At 38.6% G+C, this 27,440-nt stretch overlaps 2 protein-coding genes across 3 annotated transcripts in view; both read right to left on the reverse strand.

Moving 5' to 3' along the window:
* Nucleotides 1-439: 439 nt before the first annotated feature.
* UBE2M (ubiquitin conjugating enzyme E2 M) lies at nt 440-11,965 on the reverse strand. The gene is made up of 6 exons (XM_081932299.1): nt 11,233-11,965; nt 9,555-9,649; nt 7,477-7,515; nt 4,660-4,763; nt 3,485-3,548; nt 440-1,464 (listed from the first exon to the last, which is right to left on the reverse strand). Exons 1-6 carry the CDS (start codon nt 11,339-11,341, stop codon nt 1,324-1,326), a joined length of 552 nt encoding a protein of 183 aa, XP_081788425.1. The 5' UTR covers nt 11,342-11,965; the 3' UTR covers nt 440-1,323.
* Nucleotides 11,966-14,446: 2,481 nt separating this feature from the next.
* Nucleotides 14,447-27,440, reverse strand: part of TRIM28 (tripartite motif containing 28) — a 32,208-nt gene continuing 19,214 nt past the window's right edge. Inside the window, exons 7-18 of one of the 2 annotated variants that reach the window (XM_081932854.1) lie at nt 26,150-26,296; nt 25,831-25,945; nt 25,497-25,624; nt 25,215-25,352; nt 24,929-24,959; nt 24,571-24,607; nt 23,297-23,495; nt 21,540-21,850; nt 20,149-20,269; nt 18,624-18,698; nt 17,993-18,127; nt 14,447-16,262 (exon numbers count right to left, since the gene is read on the reverse strand). In XM_081932854.1, the coding sequence (XP_081788980.1) occupies nt 16,035-16,262; nt 17,993-18,127; nt 18,624-18,698; nt 20,149-20,269; nt 21,540-21,850; nt 23,297-23,495; nt 24,571-24,607; nt 24,929-24,959; nt 25,215-25,352; nt 25,497-25,624; nt 25,831-25,945; nt 26,150-26,296 (1,665 nt within the window). In that variant the 3' untranslated portion in view covers nt 14,447-16,034. The remainder of the gene's footprint in view (nt 16,263-17,992; nt 18,128-18,623; nt 18,699-20,148; nt 20,270-21,539; nt 21,851-23,296; nt 23,496-24,570; nt 24,608-24,928; nt 24,960-25,214; nt 25,353-25,496; nt 25,625-25,830; nt 25,946-26,149; nt 26,297-27,440) is intronic. The other variant, XM_081932855.1, reaches the window with a different exon arrangement.

The raw sequence follows: 27,440 nt of genomic DNA on the forward strand, positions 1-27,440 counted from the left end.
TCACTAATTGGTAGGAAAATGCAATTTTATAGAGGCAGTTTGTAAAATGGATTTTATCAGCAAAGCAGAATTTATTATGGTGGAAGGTCAGAATCTTTGTTAGATCCTACATCATAGAACAGTCATAAAATCAATTCTGCTCTAACAACTACACTGAGATGTCCAGATATGCAGGCACAGTATTCTGCATCAATTGTGGCAACTATACTTCTATTTATGGGGAAAATGTGTCTAACTAGTATGTCAAAGTCAACATTGTCAAAATGTTCCCATCACTTCTTCAGCACTCACCTCCAGTTTCTTCCATCTGTTTCTCTGGATGGCACAGAACGTCACTGTGACCACTGTTCAAACCAATACACATTACTTTCCTCTGCCCACTCCACCCCTGCACCAACCAGGGAAGAAGGAAGCAGAAAATGAAAGGCAAGGGGGCAAGTTGAATGTGCTAACATTCCCCTTTAATAACCCGACACACTAGAATTACAGTGGCTTTATGTTGGCCAGGGACTTGCAGGAGTCACTGGAGAGGCAGAGTAGAGTTCATTGCTGGGCAGGCCCTGGTTGACAACAATAGGATCAGCAGTGTCCCTGTTACTTTTATTACTACTACTATTAGCATTGGTGGGTTTGGTGGTGATGGTGGTGGCTTTATTAGCTTTTCCTTAAAAACAAAACACCCAAATGAGTTGATCCTAGAAGAAATATCCCAGGCCTGGCCAAGCCCCTCCCCCTTGAGCCACAATGCCTGGGGCGGAGTGAAGGCAGCTGAGCACCCTGCTCCAGCCTTCCACCAGTCCTCAAGAGCCTCCCCCATTTAATAAATAGTTACGGTCAGAAGCCATGGTGCCCAGCAGGAGAAGAAAGTGGCCTGCAGATCTCGCAGCTGAATAACACTGCACTTGCAGGAAGGAATGCCAGAGCACATAGGGAGCCTTCTGTTCTTAGCAGCAAAACCACAGCTCCCAGAAAGACTGATTGGGTCCCACACAGTCAGGAACAGGTGGCTACCCCAACACAAGGAGTGAGACAAAGAAGCAGCAGTAACCTCAGCCCTCACCCCACAGCAGCAGAGAGAGAGCAGTGAGGGAGGTACAAGGATCTGATGAGACAGTGGCTGCTGAAGCTCCAGGCTGGCAGGGGGCAGTAGGGTGAGCAGATGGGGGGGAGAGGGGAGAAAAAAGAAGTTGGAAAGGGTCCCCTGCCATTTCTGACTCCTGTGCCCCCTTGAAGGCAGCGGTGTTGGCCGAGTCCCTTAAAAGAGCTAGAAGGGAGATGAGGGGAGGGGAGGGGGAGCAAGTTTGTGCCCGGAGCCAGTCAGTTTTATTTGAGGCAGCGCTCAAAGTAGGTGGAACCAATATATCCACCCCGCATCGAGCGCTGGACATTCTGCTCAAACAGGCGTCTGTTGTTCTGGAGTACTTCAGCAGCCTCTTTGTTCAAGGGGTCTTCAGGGTTTGGCTCCTAGAGAGGGAAGAAAACACCATTAAATACCAGGGTTTGTGGTTAAAGACTTTCATGTACAAGGAGTCCATTTTAATCAGGCTGCAAAAATAAGCAATAGCATCTTACTCCCATTTTACTTTGATTATTTAACTATCTCTTTAAAAAAATCAGTTTTCACCCACTATAATTTTGTCCTAGTATAAGCTAGTATTTGCCAACTAGCATAAGCAGTACTCCAAAAGAACAAACCCTTCCTAACTTGATTCTCAATAGATGAGTTTCACATTTTACACTCCAATGTTCTCTTAAGAGTCCCTAACTTTTTCCCATACAAGAAAAGCTGAAGTTTATTTCCTAAATTATTGGGCTATAAAAATGAGGGCAGGAGAATTGCACATTGAGACTAGCAAAATTAATGTCAGCCTTACTGGGTAAATCAAACAAAGTATTTAATTCTACTTTATTATAAAACTACATTAAAATAATCTTACAAGTTTCAAAAGTATAATTTTCTTGCTATCACTTTTACAGACTGATAATTTAAGGAGAATCCCTCCTATAGAGATTTTGCTCTGCCCTCTATAAGCAGATGTGGCTTATGGTTTCTCATTTCTGGTCCTTCCCTAGGCAGCTTCTCTTCATCTGATCTCCCAAGGTCATTCTCATATATCTTTATACAAATCAATCAAAACTGTTAAGATGAACCAGAACTCCCAATATATGAAAGTTACTATTGTTATAGAATAGAACTGCTTTTTGGAAAATGATCTCTTTTTACCAATAAACTAGGAAGTTAAAAACCCAGAAAACTTTTTGTACTACTTCACATAATTTGTGCAAGTCAGGCTGTCAAAAATTCTATTTAATACATTTAAAAATATGTGTGTATTGCTTATTTTTGTGGAAAAAACATCTATATACTACTTTCCACTTTATAACTTAATTTTAATTATACTTCAATGCTCTATAGATATGCCACAAATAGACAATTCATCCATCTTCTTTAAAATGATTGAATTTATTTTTGTAGATGAAAAAAGACAATGTTATTAATACATGGTAGGCTATGGAGTGCCCTTTACATATAAGCTATACATATTTAGGCCAAAGGGATTTAAATCTAAATCTGTTCTAAACATTCCAAATTGTGTTTCTCAAATTGAAATGACAAAACTAGATATTATATTTAATGTAATAAATATTATATTTGATGTATTAATTTAAATTTAAATGTCAATAATTTAAATTAAACTGCTGAAATAATTTTTGAGAGTGTAGCCCTACCATCCCACTTCAAGGGATCCCACAATCACATGAATATTTACTTATGTCATAAAGAATTAGTATCTTGATTAAAAATTTCACTAAGTGGAACATTCTGAATTGTTAAATGTATGATGCCATCTTGGAAATTCAGAGGGCCATATATTTTTTAAATTTCTAATTTATTCCACAAAAATAAATGCACTGATGTAACATTCTGTGAACATAACATTTTAGTTAACAGTATACAAACAGTATACAAAGACACTTTACTGAAAAACAGAAGGGGCAAGATAAAAAGGTTTTGAGATCACACTTTTGGATAGTATAGAAAAGATCCATCTCTTTGGAAACAAATGCTTTAATTTTGAGTAGTCAGATTTATTCAGAAAAAAACAGTATTAGAAAGCTAAAAACTTGATTTAAAGCACTCTACTTGCAAGCAAATGTTCTCATATTAGCCACACCTTATAAAGTCTTCCAACGGTTTTATTTTGCAGTTATTATCAAGTATAATCTTGTGTACGGGGAAATTCCCTTTTCAACTGGTAGCCAGTACATCAGATAATCTTCCCAAAATGTAATGATACAAACTTGCTTTTATTTCATTCACAAACCACCTAACCTAGAGCACTACAGATCTTGGGGAGCACACCACGCTTTGCTCATTTCTTCCCCTCAATCTTACATTAATTCTTCATGCCCAGATCGAGCAGGAAAATAGTGCTCTAGTCTTAGTACCACGGTTTCACACCTCCTTTCCACATATACTTACCAAGAAGAGATACTGCAGGCCATAAATTATAGAGTTTATTGTTAGTACAGGCTTCCAGTCCTCTCTGTTGGCCAGAAAAATAATGAAAAATGAGCTCAGGAAAGTTTACCCAAATAAAAAATAACAAAATAATATTGATTCAAATTCACATTGTTAAAATAAAATAAAATTGTATGAAGTGTGATCCAAATTAAAATATGCTGAATATCCCAAATCTTTAAAAAATGAAGTCAACACTTCTTAGACCTTTGAAACATAGGGCAGTACCTAATTACATGAAAATGTAATTAAAAAGTGACAATATCCCAAGAGTAAAATTTTTGTCACGCTTCTAAAAGTTTTTTTTTGTTTCTTACCCTTTTAATTACGATGGCAAAACAGGATTTTTTAAAAAACAAAAACAAATATTTTTAACATTCTAAATACTTTCTTAAAAATGAGCAGTATTTAGAAATACACCCACTAGAATGGAAAACTGCCTTCCCTAATCTATGCTGGCTGGAGCTGAGGGCAGTGCCAGTTCAACACATCCTGGGAGCATCAGGTTTGGTATGACTTTTGCAAGCCGTCTTCCACACCCTTTAGTGTAACTAGATTCGTAAACACAAAACTATAATGCAATGTCTTTGGGTTTCCCTATGTTACATGAATACAACCAACGTAGTTTAGCACAGAAGTAAACTGTTGAAATCTGGAGATCACACGTAACATTTTGTGTGAAAACCAAGGGCCACAATGAATGGGCAATGATGCAAAGTGGGTGATGCTAATTATTTTTTTCTTTGTTTGAAAGGATTAATTGTGATAAATTGTAGAACTTGCAGTACATTTTATGCATTTGCCTTGAGATGATGAAGAAACTGTGCCACCAATTTTCAGCAAATAATGGTCAAAGGCAATTCTGAGAGCCACAGAATCCACAGGCAAAGGTTTGCCCACCCCTTGTTTCCTACAATCTGTGAATCATGCTTTATTCAGTAAATGCATTTCATCAGTCAGTGAATACACTTTCCCTCAAAAAGCATTATACTCAATTCAAAAACAAAAATATTTTATAAGTTATTTTATATTTCTGCAATGTTTGTTTTTAAACTTCCTCTAATCCTGAAAATAGGAAAATAATATATATAATAATGAAAAGAGAATATATAAGAACATCAGAATATGTTTTGTACCTGAGGATATTTAGGCAAACATTGCCTTCTAAATCTATATTTGGGTGATACACCATAGTCTCACACTTGACTTTGGGAGGATCATGTGGGTAACCTTGCCCAACCTGCAAGCAAAACACAAAGAAAGACACCGTGTCAATTTTTTCATGTTCGATATTGTCCATTCAATGTTCCTACCAAAATTGTGAGCAATCTATATAACTATCTATGGTTTGCCATTTTTCACTATTTTTTTGCCAGTAGATTTGGGGTTTTGCCATATCTGAGTGGTACAGAGGTAAATTATATTTTGAGGCATGCAGTGCCCCAAACTAGAATGGAGAAACAGAAGAGGAATCCTGGCTTTTCTATCAATGTATACAATGCAATGTGTCCAGATAACTGATATTTACTTATTCAATCAAGATTTCAATGTGAAACATTTGTTTATATGGCTGTTTTGGTACAACTAAGTTGTTGAAACTATGAGCTTCAAATCCTTATAAGTATGAACACTGACAAAAGATCCAAATGATAACCATAGAGTAAAATAATGAACCATACATACTACTATGAAAATTTGGAAGGATGCAATAAAAATGCAATTGTTTCAAAGACAGTAGCATTTTTTCATGAACACTTGGTGTAAAAGCAGGAATCTTAAATACTTTCCCTGAAATACTGCGAATTTTTGAAAACTTTCCAAGTTGCTTCCCATAAGAGTCCTTCTGTTTAACCACTTTATTTTAAATAAAGTGTTTATTATTTTTGTCACCTCAGGAAAGAAAGACTAATTTTCTCTGGAATTCTCAGCAGAAATGTGAATATTACACCCTTTCCTTTCTCTTCTGATAAACAGCCATAAAATGTTCTAATTTCTATTTGTACCGTAGTTCTGACTCACTGAACAGATTTTTAGCAAAGTTAAGACAGAAATGGCAGACACTGCCACAGCATGAAGTTTCCTGCTTTCTTAATCTCCAGTTAAAGACACGGCTTTTCTAAAGTTTCTGTATTAGCATTAATGTATTTTTCGGTGTAAGACGCACTTCCCCTCACAACCACCCAAAAGTGGGTGGAAATGTCTGTGCATCTTATAGAGCAAATGTTGCTGAAGCCCCAGCCAGTGACCAGCTCCCACCCTTTGGTCTCTGCCTCCCATCAATTTGCCTCTTTGCAGAAAATAGCAAACAGCCTGGTCAGCTTCAGCACAGCCAGATTTAGCATCGGCAGCTGACTGACAGTTGGATTTGCCATCTCCACCCGCCCCGTTTTCGGCCTCTGTACGACCCATTTTTGCAGCAATGGCGATCCCCGCTGCCTGGAATGGGCCAAAAACAGGACATGCAGAGGCAAAAAAATGGAGCACACAAAGGCCAAAAATGGGGCACGAAGAGGCAGCAATGGGCAGTAGTGATGGGCAGCAGCGGCGATCCCTGCAGCCTGAAATAGCTGATAAGCGGTATTCCAGGAGGCTGATCCAACCACCAATCAGCTGCTTGTGCTAAATTAGGTTGTGCTGAAGCTGACCACGCTCTTTGTTCTTTGCTGCAAGGAGGCAAATAGCTGGAAGGCAGAGGCAGATTCTTTTTTTCTTTTTTTTCCTCTCAAAAGCTAGGTGCATCAAAAAATACAGTATTTTAACCCAATTGTCTTAAGATTTTTATAGCCTTACTTTTGACACAAAGGAAACTATACATAATTTATCCTAAGCATTTTTATTAAAAAGACTGGCAAAAGTTCTTCTAATATATAAAAGGAATTCAAATTCAAGCAATTTTTGGCTGCCCTGTGCTTTAACCAACCTACATAGTCAGACATGTATTAATATTCATTACTGGGTTTTATTTAAATGAAAACTGAAGCTATTGCAATGTCAATATACAACTATGAAGTATATGCTGAGCATATGTACAACTAACTTATTAGAAGACTGTGGCATATCTGCCTAGCAAGCCAGCTTATATTTCAGACAGTTAATACATCATGGAAGCAATTTCTTCAGGTATTATTTTAAGAAACAAAAATTATAATAATGGATCTGATTTCTAATCTCATGATTTGTACAGAAAGTTGTGAATTCACATAGGCGGTTGTCATCAACTAGCACGTGTACCCAACAGGCCATTTTTGGGACATGTCATCTGAATCATAATATTTTAAGTGCAGCAAACCACTGTCAAATAATCCATAATTTGTAAATATATTACAAACATAAAATGTCATTTTTATATCCAATTAACTTACAATTAATTTTGAAACACAGATCATTTCAAGTTTCTGAAAATCCATACACAGAAGCTCATTCAATGACCCTCAGACAGTAACCATTAACAGTTTCATTCACAATAATTAGGACTATTTCTTATTATTACTCTTTTTCAAAATTTGTTTCATTCTCAGCAAGTGATTTATTTTATCAACACCCTTTAACAGGCAAAATATCTAGAGTAAACTTTGTTGAGGACTCCTCCTCATCTTTATCATAGTTCCAAGCATACTTGGGATTCTACACAATTGCTCATTAAGTAATCAATCTACTGATTGAGTCCCAAACGATTAAGAGATTTTCCCCACTTCAGAAGCAAAATCCAGCTCCATTCTAAATAGAAAACATGAAGCACCAAACATATTTGATTTATGGCAATCTATAATTCCCAACCTCTGCCCTGAATTAAATTGTTGTTATGCTGACATCATTTATCCATAGGTTGCTACCCAAATTACACAGGGATGCTGAAATCCAAGAAATGGTATTATCCATGTTGTTTTGTGCACTAAAAAAGCTAGACTATAAAGTATTTGTCCTATTGGATATGGAGCAGATATATTGCTTACCTTAAAACTGAACACAAATTTTCCACCTTTATAGAATCCCTGTAAGACAAACATTGGATAATTTAAGCAAGTATGTTTCCAAACAGAAAGAAACAATTCTAATAAATTTCAGCTGTGGGAAAATGGGAGGTTGACAGCACTAAAGTTACAACAAAGCAGTTCTCTTTCCAATCCCTCAACACAAACCATTAATTTCCCCAGATGTTTCTCATTTTAGGCTATATATCTTTACTTCACATTTCCAAATCCTGGAAACAGGATCAGCTACCCAATCTAGAATAGGCCTAAAATACCCAGAAAATGGGGAATTCTTAGCTGTTTAGCTTTACATGCATTTCTGCAAGTAAAGAAGCAAAAAGGGTAGCAGACAGGACATTGTACTCAGAAGAGGACAGAGTCTTTATTTGCTAACATTCTGACTTCTGAATGGGATTATGCTTCATTATTCTGAATCAAAGAGCAATCTGGGAATTTTGTCTCACAAGAAAAGTTGTCACAGATTCATCTTGTGTATTTTTATACATGTGCTTTAAGGTTATCACATCACATTGATTAAAAATAGAATATGTTAAAGTTCTCCTTATCATCCTCCCATCCAACATTCTCCTCGCTTTAGATTAAGTTATTTTGCGAAGACATTTTGCCTACCTTTGTACAAATGGACCACACTGCATTCAAAATGTGAACAATTTTAAACAATAATGATGGATTTAAAAACAAAAGTAAAAATATCAGAGACATATACTGATATGAATGCTAATATCACAGGATACATTGGTCTACTGCAGGGCTGTCAAACTCACGGTCCATGGGCCGGATGCGTCACATGCTGGCCAAGCTCACCCCCCATTTAGTGAAGGGCAAAAAGTCCCGATCAGTCACATGATGCCACTGTGATGATGCAAGTTTAACACACCAAGTTTACTGAATCATCCCACTCACAAAGTTTCCCAATCAACCATTACTTAAGGCTAGCATCTGAAGAAATAAAATACTCATGTGTGAACAAAGCCATTTATAGTAGGTATAAAAAGTCTACACACCTCTGTTAAAATGCTGGGGTTTTTTAGTTGTAAAAAAATCAGACCAAGATTTTTCAAAAAAAATTCCATCTTTAATATATGCTGTACAACTCAGCTGAAAAACGAACTGCAATCTCTTTTGTGTGTTGGGTGGAGTGGGGGTGAAATAACAATAACAAATATATAATAACATGGTTACATTAAACATGCACACTCTTATAAGTAGGGAGGTGGCTGTGTTCAGTATTAACAATCGCATTCAAGCTGATGTTAATTAGTTAGCATACATCTCCATGACTCTGATCAAGGCCATAGAAAATTCAAGTGTTCTAGTAAGATTTTTCTGACATTTACTCAGTTGCCTTTTACAGCCAAAACAATATCTGAATAGATTTAACAAGAATCAAAGATATCGTATTGTTGGAAGCTTTTTGAGATGTAAAAATATCAGCCCAAGATAAATCAAATTTTGGTCTGATTGTTTACATCTTAGAAATCTGGCATTTTAACATGTATGCAGACTTTTTATATGCAATATATAATATATAATGCTATATATATGTGTGTGTGTGTGTGTGTGTGGTGTGTGTGTATAATGTACACACGCACACACACATATTTAAAAGCCACACTTTGCCTTCTGCACATTTAAATTTAAAAGAACCAATTTTGGGAAATCTTTTACTATCATTACCCTAAAAACAAAAAAGTAAACAGGCTTAATATTTATGGTGCACTGGCAAGCTAAGAAGGGAATGTATAAGAAGTAAGTAAAAAATATGGCAGGATGTAATGAATAACATCAAGAGGGAATTTCCCAGACAATATCATCACTCTGATGCATTACTCTTCACAATTTCAAATACAAGAGCTCTAATGATTTAAGCTATTTTCAGTAAGTAGTTTTTCTCCAAATATATTATATCAACCATCCCTTTGTATAATGGAGGAAAATACAAAAGGGAAGGTGGGAGAAAGTCCACCAGAACTGGGCACAGCCTATTAACTCACTAATAATGGAGCTTCAGGTTCAAGTAGCACATGCACATTACTCACCTCATCAGGGCAGATAACTAGCTTAAAATTGAGAAGATCGTCCTGGTCTGAAAAGTCTATTTCACATGTTTTCGGCAAATTCAGTTCATTTATATCTGTTTGGAAAAGCAGAAGAAATTGCCAGTTTAGAGAAGGTAGATGGTTACAGCCATCACAGTAGAAAAGTACGCCACTATTCCCAAACCAAAATATGTATTTGCTCTTTATGTTGATCATTAACTAAAAACTGATACATTTCTCTGCAAACTTTTAGAAAAAAGAAAATAAACCTAAATCAACAGTTTCCTGACAAGACCACAAGGCAAATTTGATCCAATCTCATGATGTTCTAATCTTCCTAAAATGGATCGAGGAGAGCTTTTTGGAAATTTGCATTCACTGTGTATCTTACAAAAAGAAACAATATCTGCTTCTGCATGAGAACTGACAACTATTAATGGACAACCGAGTTATCATAAGACAATATATTATAGGGATGATTTAATATGAAAGAGAAAAGTATTAGTTATTTTAAACAGAATATTTGAAATTATAAAACACAACATGTGTCCAAGGTAGAATTTATAGAAAACACCTCATAGCTTATTCTAACTTCAATGTTTATAATAAAACAAGTGGAGTTGTTCAATAGCCAAAAACTTTGTAGAGGATGGACAAGGACAAAAACAGCAATATGCAGTTTGAGAAGCATTCAGGTATCTACAAATCACTTTAGGCCATTTATAGTGCTTATAACTCATCCTGTAAAGAAAATTGGTTTGGTGAGCCTGAAAAGCCAGACTCTTAATATTAACGAAAGAGTTCTGGCAGCAAAAGGAATCAGGATCTTCCCATGAAATCCTTAAAGCAGCCACTTTATTTATTTATTTATTTGTCAACGTGTACAAGGTAACAGGTATTAGTACAGACATGGACCTTATCACATGGGATTGATACAAATAGATGGATATAAGTAAGTATAACATGGCCATGAACACATAAAATGAGTGCATATTAATGGGGACAGTAGGACAGGGACGGTCGGCACGCTGGTGTGTTTATGCCTGCCCCTTTAGGAAACATGCGAGGCCCATGGTGAACACTTTAAGGTTAAAGATATGGGGGCTTGAGGAACTAACAATGGAATCAGGTGGAGTGTTGCAGGCATTGTCTGCTCTACTGCTGAAGTCGTATTTTCTGCAATCGAGTTTGGAGCAGTTACTTTGAGTTTGCATCTATTGTTTGCCCGTGTATTTGTATATTATTGCAGTTGAAGTTGAGGTAATTCTTTACAGGTAGGACGTTATAGCAGATAATTTTGTGTACTATGATGAGGTGTTCACTAAGCAGGAAAGGCTTTCCAGGCACACTTCACCAAAGCTTGGCCTCTCTTAAAAGACTGCAGGGGATCACAAGATAAATATACGTTAAGATAAATATACATTAAGAAAAACAAAACAAAAAAACCACTGGCACTAAAAAGTGAAAAGAAATGCAAAACCGCGATGTCCATCAAGGAGAAGAAGAGAAAGCCCTGGATGGACAAAGTTTTCATCCTGTCGAGACCCACAATAGGACTATATCGGAGGATCCTTGTGAGGTACGGGAGGAGAAACAGGAGCCCTGCCCTCGCCGGCCTGGCTTTTGTTTCTCTGCCCTTAGAAGCCAAAGCTTAGCTGCCCATCCTTTGCCCCCTAACCTTTCTGGATGCGGAGCTGAGCGGCAGAGGCTTTCTTGCTGGCGCCTTTGGTGCCGCCGGCCGATTCCTCCTCCTTCTTCTGCTGTTTCAGCGAGAATAGCTTGATCATCTTGGCTGGCTCGGCGAACTGTTCTTCCGCCCGTCTGACCCCTGGCCTCGACTCGTCCCCCGCTGGCTACCGCAGCCAGGCCCAGCCCAATACTAGGTTCGGCTCTCGGGAAAATGAGAAGGAGAGGGAAAAGTAGGACCGCGGGGAGGGGGGAATGGCGATTCCCGCGGCCTGGCCTGGCCTGGCCGGCCGAGAGAGACGGGACGGGAAGGGCGGGGAAGCCGGGCGAGGGGTGGGGGGGAGACGGGGAGGAGAACGAGCCAGGGAAAGGGCCAAGCAACCGGGGCAGCCCCGCCTCAGAACGCCGCCGCCGCCGCCGCCGCCGCTGCTGCTTTTCGTATTTGCGGGATCGGTGTGTGAGTCGGACGGCAACGGATAGCCCTCTTCGGCCCTTCCCGGAAGAACGTCGGCAACTTCCGTCTTTTGCTCTCAAGCTCCGCCCACTTGCCGACTCTCCCGAAAGGACTCCGCCGCGTTCGCTCGGAGACGAGTGACGCTCTGAAAAGCTTTCCAAGCTGAGGGCTCAGCCGACGTTTTTTTTTTTTTTAAAGCTATCCTCGTGGTTTTCCGATTCGGCTTTGTTTTCTAATCTCCTCGGGCGGCTTCCGGCTAAGGAATCCGAGGCAGGGATTTCCGCCCGGCATTCGGATCTCCTCTTAGAATTCTGGGACTCCCTCAAGAGTCACAGCGTCATGGCGCTTTTTTAAAATGTCCGGTTCCCAATTGATTATGATAATATGCGGGGCAAGCGTTGCGGAGGAGGAAAACTACTACTATTCCAGGAAGTTTTTATGTTAATATAGAGTTGCTTAAAATCACGTCTCAGTAAATGTCCCGCGAATTCTGAAAGAGAAGCAAATACATTTCTGTCTGCCCCGTACGCTTGAGCCTGCCTAACAAAGTCGCCCACGTGCATAACGGAAATAAGGGTTTGCGAGGAAATCCATCTTGCTTTGTCTCTTTTACGTTCAACTGTGCTCATGCCGCAGTTGATGGGGAAACGTTTCTGTTTTAACTTTCCCATCTAGCTGGTACAGCAGGTTTCCAAAGAAATCCATATATAGATTCAGCTTCCCCGCAGATTAGCTTCCCAACTATGTTATGTATGGTGGGGTAGTTGTTACATCCATGAGCTTCCTAGTCTTTGCATTTTTTCAAATATATTTAGCTTTATTTTCGAGATTTCTTCTACCGCTCTTACATTCTGTAGTTTTTAATGAGCCTCCCAGTATTAGTGTTAACATTACAAAGTACTTTATATACAGCTAATCCTCAATTTATGACCGCAACTGAGCCCCAAATTTATGTTTAAGGGAATGTCCACATTTTACCACCTTTCTTACCAGTTGCTAAGTGAATCAGTGCAGTTAACTTAGTAACACGGCTGTTAAGTTAACCTGGCTTTCCCATTTGCTTTTGCTTGTTATATTGCAAAAACTGTTCACATGATCCCAGTGCAACTTTCATAAATAGGAACGAGTTGCCGAATACCTGGATTTTGATGTGACCATGGGGAATTCTGCAATGGTCATGTGAGTCATGTCACTTTTTCCAGTTCCTTTGTAACTTTGATCACTAAATGAACTTATTTTAAGTTTAGGACTACCTGTATTTCTTTTCTTCAGTCACATATGGCTCAGCTTGAATGGATAACTTTTGGAAAATTTCTTCTGCAGAAAATTTGAGGTTTCTGAGGTGCTTCAAATGCTTAAGCTCCCCCCTCTTTTGTCTAAGTTCATTTAGGGGCCCCAGCTAGACGGCAATATGTAGCTCCTGTCGCCAGTTAAGTAAAATTGATTAGTACTTCTGAGAAATTACTACTTTTAAGTTCATCCCAGCATTGTAGGTAGACTATAAAGTGACAAAGCTATCCCAAAAGACAACTGAAATGAATTTGGTATCCTGGTCAAGAAAACTACAATAAAAACACACCCTTGAAGCTACAATAGATTTGGCCAAGAGTTAGCCACAGCTTATTGTTTTGATCTCCTGGAGACAGTCTTATGACAATTGGGACGTTTCAGCTGTCAAGCATGGCAGTTGTATAGTGAGTGGGACTTGATTTTATGACCTTTTTCATCAGATTTGTAAAGCAACTCACTGCATTTCAGAGAATCCTATCTTTAAATGACTTCCTCCAGCTGTGAAGGCCACACAACAATCACATGATCCTGGAATGCTGCTGCTCTTGTGAATGCATATCCGTTGCCCAAGTGCCAAAATTTTGATCATGCAACTGGGCAGACAACCACAGTAATAAATAGAAAGACTGGTCATGTCACTTTTTTCAGTGCTGTTTGAGGACTACCTGTAGGCAAGCCTTCCCATGGATATGCCAATCTCAGTTTCATATAGTATTCTGCCACTATTTTATCAATTTCCGCCCTGGAATTGGTATTTTCCGTTTTGGAAATGCTCTCTACATTTGCTTTAGCAGGCTTTCACACTAAGCTACTAGCTCCCACAGCGATTCTTATAGAGTGTACGTTTAAGAATTCACAATTTAATAAATGTAATGTCCTATTGTGATCTTTGAGGTTTTCTCAGAAACTACTCTTTCCAACACTACTTCCATGTGCTTTAGTAAATAAATTAAAAACGTTCAGTTAATTTTTTAAAAACTTCCTGGCAGTGCCTCTGCCACCAAGTTTCGTGATCTACAAATTTGCCCCCGTTTGCTCATATGAAATATTTGTATCTTAAAATCAGTGTTACCCTTCCTTAGCCCTCTCATTTCCATTTACCGGTATTTTATATACAATATAAATTAATTATTTATAGTTATAGTTTAATTGTATATATATTGCATCTTCAATCCTGTTTTTAATTTATTATGGAATAAGTTGTATTTATTCTGAAGTCAAGATGGAAAAACAGCTTTTTGTGTGTGCTGCTTTTACACAATCACAGTTCTGGCATATTTGTTGCAGATATTTTTTTCACCAGTATGAATTGAGCTTGGAGATCTTGAGCCAGGAATTTCAAGATGATAGACCGTGTCTTCACTTTTTGATTTAAAAAGAAATATTGTTGGTTTGCTTTGTAGTTAAGTTAGTATGTTGCTTTAATCTTTTAAGAAACAGGATGAACGTAACCAAAAGAAAGTAAGTTTAAATCTAGCTCGTCTTTAATCCAAATATGCACAGAAAAGATCCTGTTAAATTTTGTTAATTCCACAAAAGATGAAGTCAGAAACACTGGAGTATACATCTCAAGACAGGGCTAAATTGAGAAAATGGTAATTATAAGGTTAAACACAAAAGTACAGAGAGTGATCTAATCAAATGTCATTTAAGCATGGCATCATATGAAGGCAGACTTGATTACACTTAAAAACCAAATTATTATCTCTCAGCAACCCCCCTTACATTTATAGTTATTATAATGTTATTAGTTAGTTATGAAATGTTTTGTAATTGACAAGACACAGAAATTGTAAACATCATTTATTTTTTGAACATGAAAGAAGCCAAGTCTATACATAAGCAAAATAAAAAGCACATCTCCATGAAAACTTTTCTTGGGACAATGAATAAAACTACTGGGCCAGAAAGCTTTTGAAGAAATGTAGAGCCAGAAAGGACAGCTTAAAAAATCTACAACTACCCTGAACTATGGAAATAGACGTGACTCTTCTTAAGCAAACAAAAGCAAAAAATCCCATTTTCAGAGAAAGCAATTACCATTTAAGAAAGCTGTCATGATGGGCCAACTGTTACTTTTGTCAGCTGTCCATCTAGGCTGGTACAATTGGGAAGTTCATCAATTATGCCAAAACAAGATGTTCTTTATCCTCTTATGAAACAGAGATTAAGACCGATCTTGATTCTCAAAACAGTTAGTGTCTAAAGAATTACACAAGAGTAGTCCAGTATATTTGAAGGGGCAGTGATTCCTTATCGGGGGATGCAATAACAGCTTCTTCCTCAGTGGTTTTGAAAAAAACGAATCTCTATATTGTTCCCATTAGCAAAAAGGAGTTAAATTGGAGAGCATTAATTAGCTCAATTTTATTAATTGCTATTACCATAGTAAAACAAAAAAATCAGAACAGGGGCATAAAATCTGTCAAACAAAAACCAGGTGAGACATTCAAATCTATATAACCTTTAATCTAAGTAGTCATTTTAAGGAGAAGCAATTTAAGATGGAGATATTTAACACCAAGTTTTTTTCCTTAGTGAAAATTTGAGAAAGTGTTATAAAGGGAACTTCTATACTGTTCCCATTAGGACTTGGCGAAAAAAAATTCAACTGTAAAACATGATATATAGACTTCTAGATTACCTCAGATTAATTATCCTTTCAATACAAAAAAAAAGAAAAAAAAGAAAACCACAAAGTATCTCTGTGAGAACAAGGGATAAAACTTATCAAGAAAAAAACTGTTCAGACCATTTATAACATTACCTAAGCCAGTATTTCTCAACCTCAGCAACTTTCAGATGTGTGGACTTTAACTCCCAGAATTTCCCAGTACCATGCTAACTGGGAAGTTGCGAAGGTTGAGAAACACTGATCTAACCAGTCAAGATCTACAATAACTCTCCAAAAAAAGCAGAGAGGTGCAGAAAAGGACAAAGGGGGGCCAGGGGACCGAAAGAGTGGAGGGGGTGGGTGAGAGTGGGCTAAAATTGGCAGCTCCCTCATTTCATCTCCATGGAATGGTGGTCCATTGAAAAAAAATAACCTTTTAGCTTGCCATTCCCTCATCCCCACTGCTACTATCAGCCTTAGAAGACATGGCCTCACCCGGATCAGTGACTGGGGAAACACGGGGAGCAAGAGTGTTTTCTTTTTGTGGTTCATCAATGTTGATTGGCTCACGCAGGGCTGAAAATTTCCGGTCGCCAAAGGCCGCACTCAGTTTGGCTTCAAAGAAGCGTTGCAGAACAATGATGGACTGAACATCCTCCTTATCCTAAAAAGTAAAGGGGGGTGGGGGAGAGTAAAACATTTGGAATCCTGCCCAACTGATACCACCAGCCAAGATCAGTGCAAGCGGAATATGCTACACGTTCCCAGACCTCATAAATCCTCAAGTACATAACACATATTACTTCAAAATCAGCAGCTGTTGGCTACTGCCCGAAGTAGCCCCCTGAGAACAGATGTAGTGGTGTATTTGATACTTTATTTTTTTCAAATTCTATTCAACTAAGTATCCTAAATGGCCAACAAATAAAAAGATAAATTAGAAAATAATTTACATTACAAAATATAATAGGGATTTAAGTACAAAAATGTAAACAGGGTTTTAAAGAAATGATTGGGAAGGAATTGGATCTTCTCTAAAGCAGTGAGGGGGGGTGGGAGGTTATGCAATTTTCAGGAAAGTACATTGCCAAAGAATGTTACTCATAAATGTGTGCCTAATTAATGGGCCAGTGGCCTATAAAAGTTTTTAAGAGCCTTCCTTACTTAGCATCCAGACAAGCTCATAATATAACACATCATTACACATCTTAAATTAGATTTGGAAAGCAACTGGCAACCATAGAAGCCTTTCAACACAGGAATCATGCAATACCATTATGACGCTAAGTGATTGCCTAGCTATTCTATCTCGCATCCTCTAAAGCAGTGGTTCTCAACCTTCCCAATGCCGCAACCCTTTAATACAGTTCCTCATGTTGTTGTGACTCCCAACCATAAAATTATTTTCGTTGCTACTTCATAACTGTAATTTTGCTACTGTTATGAATCGTAATGTAAATATCTGATATGCAGGATGTATTTTCATTATTGCAAATTGAACATAATTAAATTATAGTGATTAATCACAAAAACAATATGTAATTATATATTGTGAAATGGTTTGCTAATGAAAATAATATATAATATAATCTCTAACCTTGTTACAAAAAGTCCATGAAACATTTCAGTTGGTAACAAAATAAAAATAAAACAGAGAAGATAGTAAATGGGTCAGAGTAAAGTAAAGGGTCAGAGAGATATACAGTACTAGGTTGGATATCCCTTATTTTTCATCTTGTCCTACTGGTTCTTTATGATTTATCATAAAGGGAAGGAATGGACAGAGGTTTTTACAGAAAAGGGAAAACCCAAACGTCTGGAGCCAGCTGCTGCAGAGTGCCTGTGTGAACTTCAGAGTCTCTGAGGAGGTGGCGGCTGCGGACTGAAGGGACATTGTTGCCATCCTTCCCGCCTCGGTTCTCTATTCCTTCTTCCTGGGGTCCCCTCCCCTCCCCCCCTGGGAGACCGAGCTCAGCCCAGCAACCTCTCAGGGCGCTGCCTCGCCGGCGCTCCCCCCTTCCCTCCCCAAGCACAGCCGTTCGATCCACCCGTCGGTGCCTCTCGTGTCGCAATTGGCTGGGCGCCAGCTGTCCTCATGCTGCTGCTCGTCAGGTAGCCCCTCCCTTTCGTAAGGCAGCACATGCCGCTGCCACCGCTCCCCTGGCTCCAAACACTAGCAGGTGTCTTGGTTCCTAAGACCATCGAAAATATGTATTTTACTATGGTCTTAGGCGACCCCTGTAAAGGGGTCGCAACCCACAGGTTGAGAACCGCTGCTCTAAAGTTTCCAGACACCTGTGAAGGATGGTTGGCTTACAGCTTGCCAGTTTATCTCTTTGAATTTTATGATATAAGACTTTTGTTCTTGTTCTTCCAAGCGCAAGAAAGCCTCACCTCAGTCAGCTTGTTAAACTGCCTGAACATCTTCCAAACATCATCTGCAAATTCATCAGGAGATGCATAGGGTGGTGACAGCTTCCGCTGTAACTTTGCTCTTATCAAAGTCAAGTCAATTGTGTTCTGCCCCTCCTGGAAAATAAAGCAGAAAGGAAAATTTTATGGTTTTATCCTAAATCTTCTATCAAAAGTTTTTCAAATGTATGCATTTTAATAGCCGAAAGCTAACTTTTCTCAAAAACTTGTAATGGTAATTTGTGAAGATGGTTGTAAAAGGCTGCATTAAAAACAAAAGTGTTTCATTAATAAGTCACTCTTGGCACACTGCTATTTTAATAGACATGTTTGTAAAATATCCCATGCTGCTTATATTACTGTAAACTTCGTGCGTGTGTGTGTGTGCGTGTGTGTGTTATTAAGAGCAGACCAAAAGGACAGAACCAAGAAGTCAAAGCTTAAAGCCCAGAATTAGATTTCTTCATTAAGAACTTTTTGGCACTAAAAAAAATAATTAATACTTGCCAAGCACCTGTTAATTTTTTTCACCTACATAAATTGTGCTAGAATCCAAGTTATTTAAATTTATACATTCTGACTCATAAAATACAACTCAATGGGAAAAACTCACTGGAGCATTGGAAAGCCTGTGAAGAGGCCTGCATGGTTCAGAACAAAGAAGCTCAAGGAGAACTCGTTCACATCTCTGTAGAAAACAAGGTCAAAGGTAGATTATTGGGAATCATCTGGTCTTACCAATGAATGGAGATCACCTGTTATATTACACACAACTTCCTTATAGACACCATTGCCAGCTGAATTAAATAAACAAAAATAAAAACAACCCTCTACCCTGTTATTTTGAAAGCACTGGCTTGCTTGACTTTTACAGTCTTTCTACTTCAGAGACACTTCAAGGAGAACCTACACATTTATCAGAAATTTCTCTTTTTCTTCTCTAGTCTTCATGGCTTTTATGTATTATGTACAGGTTACAATTAACATTTCAGTTAAGCAATAAATTATAAGCAATATATTAGCCAGGATTTAATCAGAGAATTTTACAAGCTTCCTTTATCTATGATGTAGAAATCCTACATTCACATTTGCTGCCCGGTATTTAAAATAATTTGGAGTGGGAGCTGGCATCTTTAAATCATTCTTGTCATCTGGCAATTTTCTGGACTGCCCCTGAAGTTCTTTTGGCAAAATTTCCAGAAACAGTTTATACTGCCTACTTTCTAGGATTGAAAAGGACTACCTCAACTGGCTAGATCAGTTTCTATCCTCTTTAGCTTATTTTCTTTCTTGCCAATGTTGCACTGTCCCATTTGATTATGGGATTCAAAGCAAATAGTTGACCTGGTCCCTCTACAAGAGACTTGGACATTTTACAGCCCAGAGCTTTGGCTATCCCTGTCCAGCATGCTTGAGATCAATTGGGAATTAGGAATCAAATGAAACAACTCCAACCATGACCGGGCTGAGATCACCAACACAGAACAACAGGAAGCGATTGAACATTTTGGTGAAGTACAGAAATGAAACAGACAGACTGAATGCAATTACTTTTTGTATAAAATTAATTAACTGTTGCTCTTTAGTGCAAAATGCACATTTCCAGTAGTATTTTGTGAAAGTTAAAAGTAAATTATGTTAAAAATAAAATAATGATTGGTATTTGATCTAGACCACATTTTCATAGCTTTAGCTTTAGGGTAACATGTATTACCAGTAGCAGCGAATCAAAACCATATAATTTACTGCTTTTATAAAACAATAAAATTAGTAGTAGTAAGTTCAGTCTATTGATTCAGCCCTCCACAACAGTCCCAGTTTCTCATATTGCCCCTTTGGAAATTGCTCATTCCTGCTCTACAACTAAAATGCACTCTATTATGGGCAAATTCCATTAGGTCATGCCTTGTCCTTTGGAATGTGTGTGGGTAAAGAGACTAGCTAGAAGTCTAACATAACCTACTCTAAATCTTCAGTTGATCCATCCATCATACTCCAATAGGCCCCTAGATATGAACAGCATCAGGCTGTCATTTGATGTTTTTATTGTCTCAAACCAATTTCTGAAGAGTGCATTTAACGTTAGAGCATACTATTTTCCCTGCAATCAGTGTCATCCCATCTCTCAATACACCAACCTTCTGGTCAACATTTGTCAGCATTTTTGCTTCTCCATCTTTGAAGACTGCAGCCAATTCAGTTCCATCTTCTCCAATGGCTATAACTGGATCAGAACACAGTAGACATTTCCAATCCTGGCTGCAAAATAAAAAGCATGTTAAATATACAGATCACTTAAAGCAGCAAGGTAGGCACAAGGCATCTATAAGCAGATAGATAGCAATAGCAACCGTACCCAATAATAACTGTTCTTTAAAGACTGCTTTAAAGTCAAGTTGCCATCTTTATTCTCCCAATAATGCTTTCAGGCCCTCTATGTAAACCCAGACACAACTAGAAAATGCTTCTATTGAAAAGAATTGAAGAAAGAGGTTTTAGGGCTGCCTGCCTTACGTTCAGGTAACCTGTTCTTTTTGCCTGGCCAATTTAACTTTCTATTAAATATATGAGGTCACCCATTTGCACTGACATCAATTATATTCTGAACTAAAAAAATAGGTCAGTGCTATACCCGTCATCACTATTGTCATCTTGATTCCCAAAAAATTGCACTAACAGCCTGTTCTATGTAGGGCAACAGTCACTATACTGCACAATGTTCAAAGGCAGAGTAGTGGAATTTTAATACTCAGGAAGTTATGTATTTGCTTTTAGTGGATGAATGCTTGCTTTTTCTTAACATTTTGTTTTAATAGTGATTTTATTATACTACTTATTTCTGACCTTAACATTTAAAAATATCTTATTGTTTAAAAAATATAAAGTATTTCACATCTCGATTACTGCATGTCCCATACGTATCATGAAAATTCAGGATTTCTCAAAGTTGAGATGATACAGTTCAATCAATCAATCACTATGCCTTCTAATTCTATGAAGTTTGCCTTTACAAGAGATTTCAATTCTTATTTCATCTTAATTATTAATATATATGAGAGCAGCACTTTTCCAAAAGCCCTGTTTCTTGTCATACCTTTGCAAGAATTGTACAAGAAAGGGGACTTAAAGCAATGACTCATTTAATTCAACTGGGTCTCCAAACTTCATAGCAAGCCATGACTGCACTTTTTCTCACCACCGTAAGTGCCTGAGATCTCATTAGTACAACAATTCTTACATTTTGTGAAAAGAGTGCTCGTTTCATTTCCAAATCTTATCTGTCTTAGAAAAAAATGAAACACAGAACAGCAATTATAGTATTCTACCACATGAGTTCCAATCAAGCAAAAGAACTTAAGAGGGCTAGTTCAAAAGGAGAGAAAAGGCAATAATTATGACACAGATACTGCAGCTCATCTTCTGGATTTTTGGTTTTGCAAGTTACAAGGATGAAAATACTAGATTTGCTGAAACTACATTTTCTACCCTTCCACAAAAAGGAAAACTGTATACAAAAGCCTATCTGTACCCAGGGATTTCCTGAAGGGCAGGCAGGTGACAATCCAAGTGGTAGCACTTTTTGCAACTATCACACATGACTACAGCACCAGTTTTCAGGCAGATCCTGCAGCAAGCATTTTCCTCCCCATTAGCTGTGCCATCATGGCTATGAAGGGACTGCATTTCCATGGCAGAGCTGGTGCTGCCACTGGGGGAGATCAGCCGGGGGGCTGCAGAGCCTTCTGGAAGGAGTGTATCCTGAGGCAAAATAACTGGCTTGGTGTCTTTAGTATCTACAGCAGAAGCAGGATGCTCGATAGCTGCCTCCATCTGCTCCTCCTGGAGGACAAAGAAAGAATGACAACGCATAAGAAAAATAGGCAAAAAAAGCAGGTCAAAGGAAAAAAAGAAGCAAAAGGAAACTCATTAGGACAGATAATTTAAACGGCATCCCTGGCATGAACTTGGTAGTTTTATTACCCTCGAGGAGATCTCTATGCTACCTTCATGATTTGTTGTCATTCTTCTTTATGGATAATTATCTTCAAGGTAGAACAGACCCTAGAAAATTACTGCAAAATTCTTTTCTTAATGTGTGAAATAGTTGTCAAGCCCAAACCCAGAGAGAAACCCATTTCAGCCAAATTTAATTTAATCTAGATGTATCCTGAGATATTGTAAGAAGTTGAAGCTATCACCTCAACTCCCCACACCATCCAGCTCAGGACCACACATTTTCTTAATCTGGGCCTCTTTCTGATAAAGCTCTTTGCTGCCCAAAACCGGGGCAAAGGATTGAGTTGGTACAATTGTTCTATCACAATTATCTAAACTTCTCAGAAACTCCAAAAAAGCCCTTTGATCAGCTGTTGTTCTCAAAGGAGATTATTCCTTCTAGACAAGTGATGACAAACCTTTTTTGGCTGCCATGCCAAAAGTGCAGGGAGCAGAGAGTGGGTGTGCGCTGGCGTGCCACATCCATAATGATGTGTGTGACACCCCCCCCAGCACACACATGTGCGCGATCAGTGACCAACTCCTTCCCCCGCTTTTGCTGCAGCATTTTCACTTTCTAGGAGCCTGGGGAGGGCAAAAAATGGACCTACGGGGAACCCAGAGGTTTGGGAACAGTGACTTCTGGTTTGTCCCTAGGGCCGAATTTCAATCTCCGGAGACTTCAAGGAAGCCTCCTGAAAGCTCCGGAGGGCAAAAAACGGTCATACGAGCAAATCAGAAGTCCACTCCTGAACTTCCGGGTTGCTCATAGGGCTGGTTTTTCGCGCTTTGGAGGCTTCAGGAAAGCCCCCGGAGGGCAAAAAACGGCCTCAAAAGGCAGAATTCATCTGGCCAGCGCGCACATGAATGCTGGCCAGCTGACAGGGCAAGCCTTGCGTGCCCTGACAAATGGCTCTGTGTGCCACTTGTGGCATGCATGCCATAGGTTCGCCATCACGATTCTAGACAATTATAACCTCCCCCCTCTCATTTTAATTCAAGTTACCTGGTGATCCTAGAAATCAAATCCCAGAACACCCTTAACATAATTTTAAAAAGATCTATGTCTGCTTCCTTTCTCACTCATTTGTCCTCTCTGCCACCCACCTAGCATTGCTCCAACCTCCATGGCCTATTCCTGCTTCCATACTGCAAGAGCTGGTGCTGGCACTTCATAATATATACGACTGATAACAGCTGGATTAGTTTTAAGACTTTTATCAAGCAATCAAGACTGTTTTCTGCGAACTTACCCAGAAATAACTATTCTAAAAAGAAAACAATGCTGACCTTCACTGCATTTGGTAGCCCCGCTACACCTTGACCTCCTTGTTCAATCACAATGAGATTGTAATCTTCACGAGAATTGCCCGGAAAGACTTTGAAGACAGGTGGCTGGTTATCTGATGTCAAATCCACATCTAGCCGCTCCAGACTAACCCGGGGCACTTTCCGCACAAGACCAGTTTCTCCATCCTGGACACGGGTTCTAGGAACATGCAGGGATCATGTTAGGTTAATAGGACAGGGTTAATTCTACCACAATAAAATCCCAATTCACAGGGATAAATTAAACTCCACACCGAAACATTATTGAAAGACTTATTTTACAGTAGCTAATCCAAAATGCATCTCCCAGTTGGGAACCTTTTGTTTAAGACAAGCCCTCTACTCCCAAATTATCTTATTAATACGGCATTTATCCATAGAGACCTCTGCTTCCAATTCTATACGGAGGCTGGTTGTAGATTCTGATTGTACAGTTGCATGGAGTTCAGCAGTACAACATTTTTTACTACTGTTACCTTTTGGAGGAGAGTATCTTGCTGATTCAACTTTAGAATTGTCAGATCTTATATATTACTCTTTCCTGTAGTTTGTGCCAAGCAAGGAAAAAAAAGTTTATGCAACTTACTCCATGGCAATGCAATTTACTATTCTCAATGGCTGTCCCCAAATCTACTTTCAGGAAAAAAATGAACATTATTTATAAATTAATCTTTTCTCTTTTCTGTACAAAGTTTTGTAAGCATCTTATAAGCCTAAAAGGAATGTTGTCATCCAAAAAAAAAAATTTATGAAGCCATTACTCATCAACACAGGAATAAAGGGGGAGAAAGGGGGGGGGTTGTCAATCTCCACATGTAGTGTTCATGTTGATGGGACTGAACCTTCCAATGAATACATAGTAACTTGTATAAGTCTTCTCTGTAGATAGTTCAAATGCTTTTACAGTCGCATTTCCTGCATTCTAGTATATACAGGCAAGGATATGGAATAAGACATGTTTCTCTGGGGTAAAATAAAATAATTTCAACAGTTCAACTAGCACATTTCACGCTCCAATCTTGTTGGCCCTGAATGCCAATACTGCTATCCATAATCAAGCAAACTTTTTTCTGCAAGACAAGACCTTGTTTTCTGTCACATAACGGAAGGCATCCTTAAGAATAAATAAACAAAATGGATGTTAAGTCCCAATACTCAAAATGTCTGGAACTATTTCAGGATGGACTCCAGCACTCTAAAACAAACATAGCAAAACAGAAATAACCACGACTTACCTTTTCATTCCAGACACTTCACCAGAATATGATCCTTCTGTTGTAAAAAAGAAGAAGAAAGAAACAAGTGTCAAGAAGCTCATGTGTAATCCCCCATTCTATCCTCCCAACAAAATTTCCACTGTGATTTTTTCGTCCAGGACTGACATTTTACTTCTATCAAGCCACAAGTAAAGTGAACGACAACCAATGGGCTTTCCCTAGCTTTCTCTAGACCAGGAGTTTCAAACTCATGGCATCACATTGCCGTCACGTGACGTTTCATGACATTTTTCCCATTGGAAAAGCAGGTTGCCAGTTTGACATCCCTGCTCTAGACTCTTGTTGAACAAACCACATTCCCCTTCGTATTCCTTACCTACACCAAAGCCGTCACCAATGTCCATTGGCTGAAAGAAATGTGAGAAAAATATCGTATTAAATACAATACATGGCTAAGTCCAAAACGGATTCCTCACCATCTTTTAGCAATGTATATTTAGTTGTTCTTGGCCTTGTATAAAACAGGGCCCCCGACTGCAGTTTTTCAATTTAATGTATTCTCTTCTAGGAAGAATCGGCACCAGCTTCCATCTCATTTCATCAGTGCACTACCAAGCATGCTCGTGCATTAAGGACTCTTCCTTGTCCTGTTTTCTGCTCACCTGTCCAGCAGAAGAGGCACTGGCATCATTGATATAGCAGTCGGGGATGGCCTGCCGCTGGCTGTTGGAAGGCAGCACAGGCTGAAGCAAAGCTCCCTTATTCATTATGCTTGTCTGCAGAGACATCTGTTGGACTCCCTACACAGAAAAGTGTACCACGAAGCCTGTAACTACCCTGTTAGCATCTCCCAGATCATAGAGACGGGTTGACCAGCTGAAACTGCTGGTTCAGATGCACCAGGCTGTCACTGGAGAGAAAACTGCACAAACAAGAACCAGTACCTGAGAAGGGGGGACAGAACCTTGTCTGACTGCCACTCCTGATGCAGCAGAAGCAGTGTTAGTCCGCTGTTGGGGTGTTTGGGCATTGGCAGTCACCGGCAAACCACTCCGTTCTGACACTATCTGACCTGAGGAAAAGAAGAAAGATCTGAATCTGGCTGGCATTTTCAATCCCACAATATCAACTTTCAATTAATGCTTTGGAAAAACTCAGGATTTTCTACATTCTCTGACTTTGCTGATCTTTATCCTTTATTCCCCCTTGAAATACAGCTCAAATCAAAGACTCCAACATCTTCTTGAGCAGGAAGAATTTAATTTCACCATCACTTACCAAAAGTTTCTGCACTCTTGATCCAAGCATTTAAATCCCACTGGAACTTCATGTCTCCGTGAGGTTCCACTGGATCCACAATCATCTTTAGAGCCCTGTGCAGTTGAAAATAAATCTAAAGCAAGAAAAAAAAAAAATGGGAGGAGGAAGTTAAAAGAGAGGGACAAAACACCAATTATATGTAAAAATAAACAAAAATGTAAGTTATGTTTTGCATTGCCATAAGATACATGAAAATAAAAAAAAAGAGGCAGGCCAGGTCACAATTCTTAAACTTCATTTTTTCCCGCAAATCATCTATTAACCAAGGGATATTTACCAGTTTCTTTGAGAGCAGCAATGCAGTGTTGTTGTCGCTCTCTAAGGCCCAATTAGCAAAGCGCAGGATATGTTCTTGGTGGCGCTGCAGCTTCGTCATGGCCCAATGCTGCCTTTCCAGTTTCTCTTGTTGGCCTTCAGTAACTTTCTGGAAAACAGCAAAACTTAGGTGAAGAAACAGAAGTGCAAGGCAAGTTCACATAATCAAGGCAGATAAGGCAGCCTTTCCTAGAAATTTTATAGTGGTAGTATATGTAGTATCCCACGATTCTATGCTATCCTGTACTTTATAGACATCAAATAAACTTTTTTTTCCTAACTGAAAGCAGATTCTGAGAATTGAAAGACAGCACAGGTATCTAGGATAGATCATTAGTTAGCAAAAGGTTACGCCCAGGAGAATATAATGTGGGCTATTCAAGAGATGCTGAATCAAACTAAAAAAAGAAACATCATTTCTGGAAATTGTGGGTACTAGGGATGTTTTATACCTTATTTTACCACCAAAGCAAAAGTCTTCAAAGACTGGTGAGAACCTAATAAAGTTTGATGAATGGAAACAACTTTCAATAGAGACTACTTTGTGTAGTCAGCTAGTATTAAGGTTATCAGATTTTAATCTTCCAATTTGTTTTGCACCTCACAATGAACTAATGTGGATTCTGGGGTTCTGCATCCAAGAGTTTGAGGACGGGGAATATCCAATTCTTTGACTTTCAAAAAGTTTCTTGCATAGGGAAATATTAGGAAAAGAGGCCTTTGCCATGAAATGGGAACTGAAATCTAGCTGTGGGATTGTTACCCACTGGAGGACAGATTACTAGCTATTTGTTTGATTAAAGAGAATGAAAGACAAACAAAAGGGCAAAAATGATGAAACAATGTACTGTAAGGTAGAGTTGTTAAAAATTTGGAATCTTTTAAAAGATGAAACCAATTATTTCACCATTAGCATCACCAATCAAATACTGTTTTACTCTAAGAACAACTTCAATAAGGAAGATTTAATCACTTATGCCAGTTTGAAATCTTCAGAAGCAGGAAACAGATTAAAGACATAACAAGAACAAAGAAGGAACTTATAATGGTAATGTATTTTCAAGTAATGAGGAGAAACAATCTTTAAAAAAGAAGGGACCTTGAGAAAGACAAAAGAATTTAAAATACACAGAAAATCAAGATCATTTATTAGATTGTATCTATACATTGCAACTAAAACACTACACTGAGACAATAACTATAAAATATTTGACAAACTGGATAAAAACCTACAAAGAAGTGCAGTGGATTCA

This window comes from Natrix helvetica, assembly GCF_964273705.1.
Source record: "Natrix helvetica genome assembly, chromosome: Z".
NCBI lineage: Eukaryota > Metazoa > Chordata > Lepidosauria > Squamata > Natricidae > Natrix > Natrix helvetica.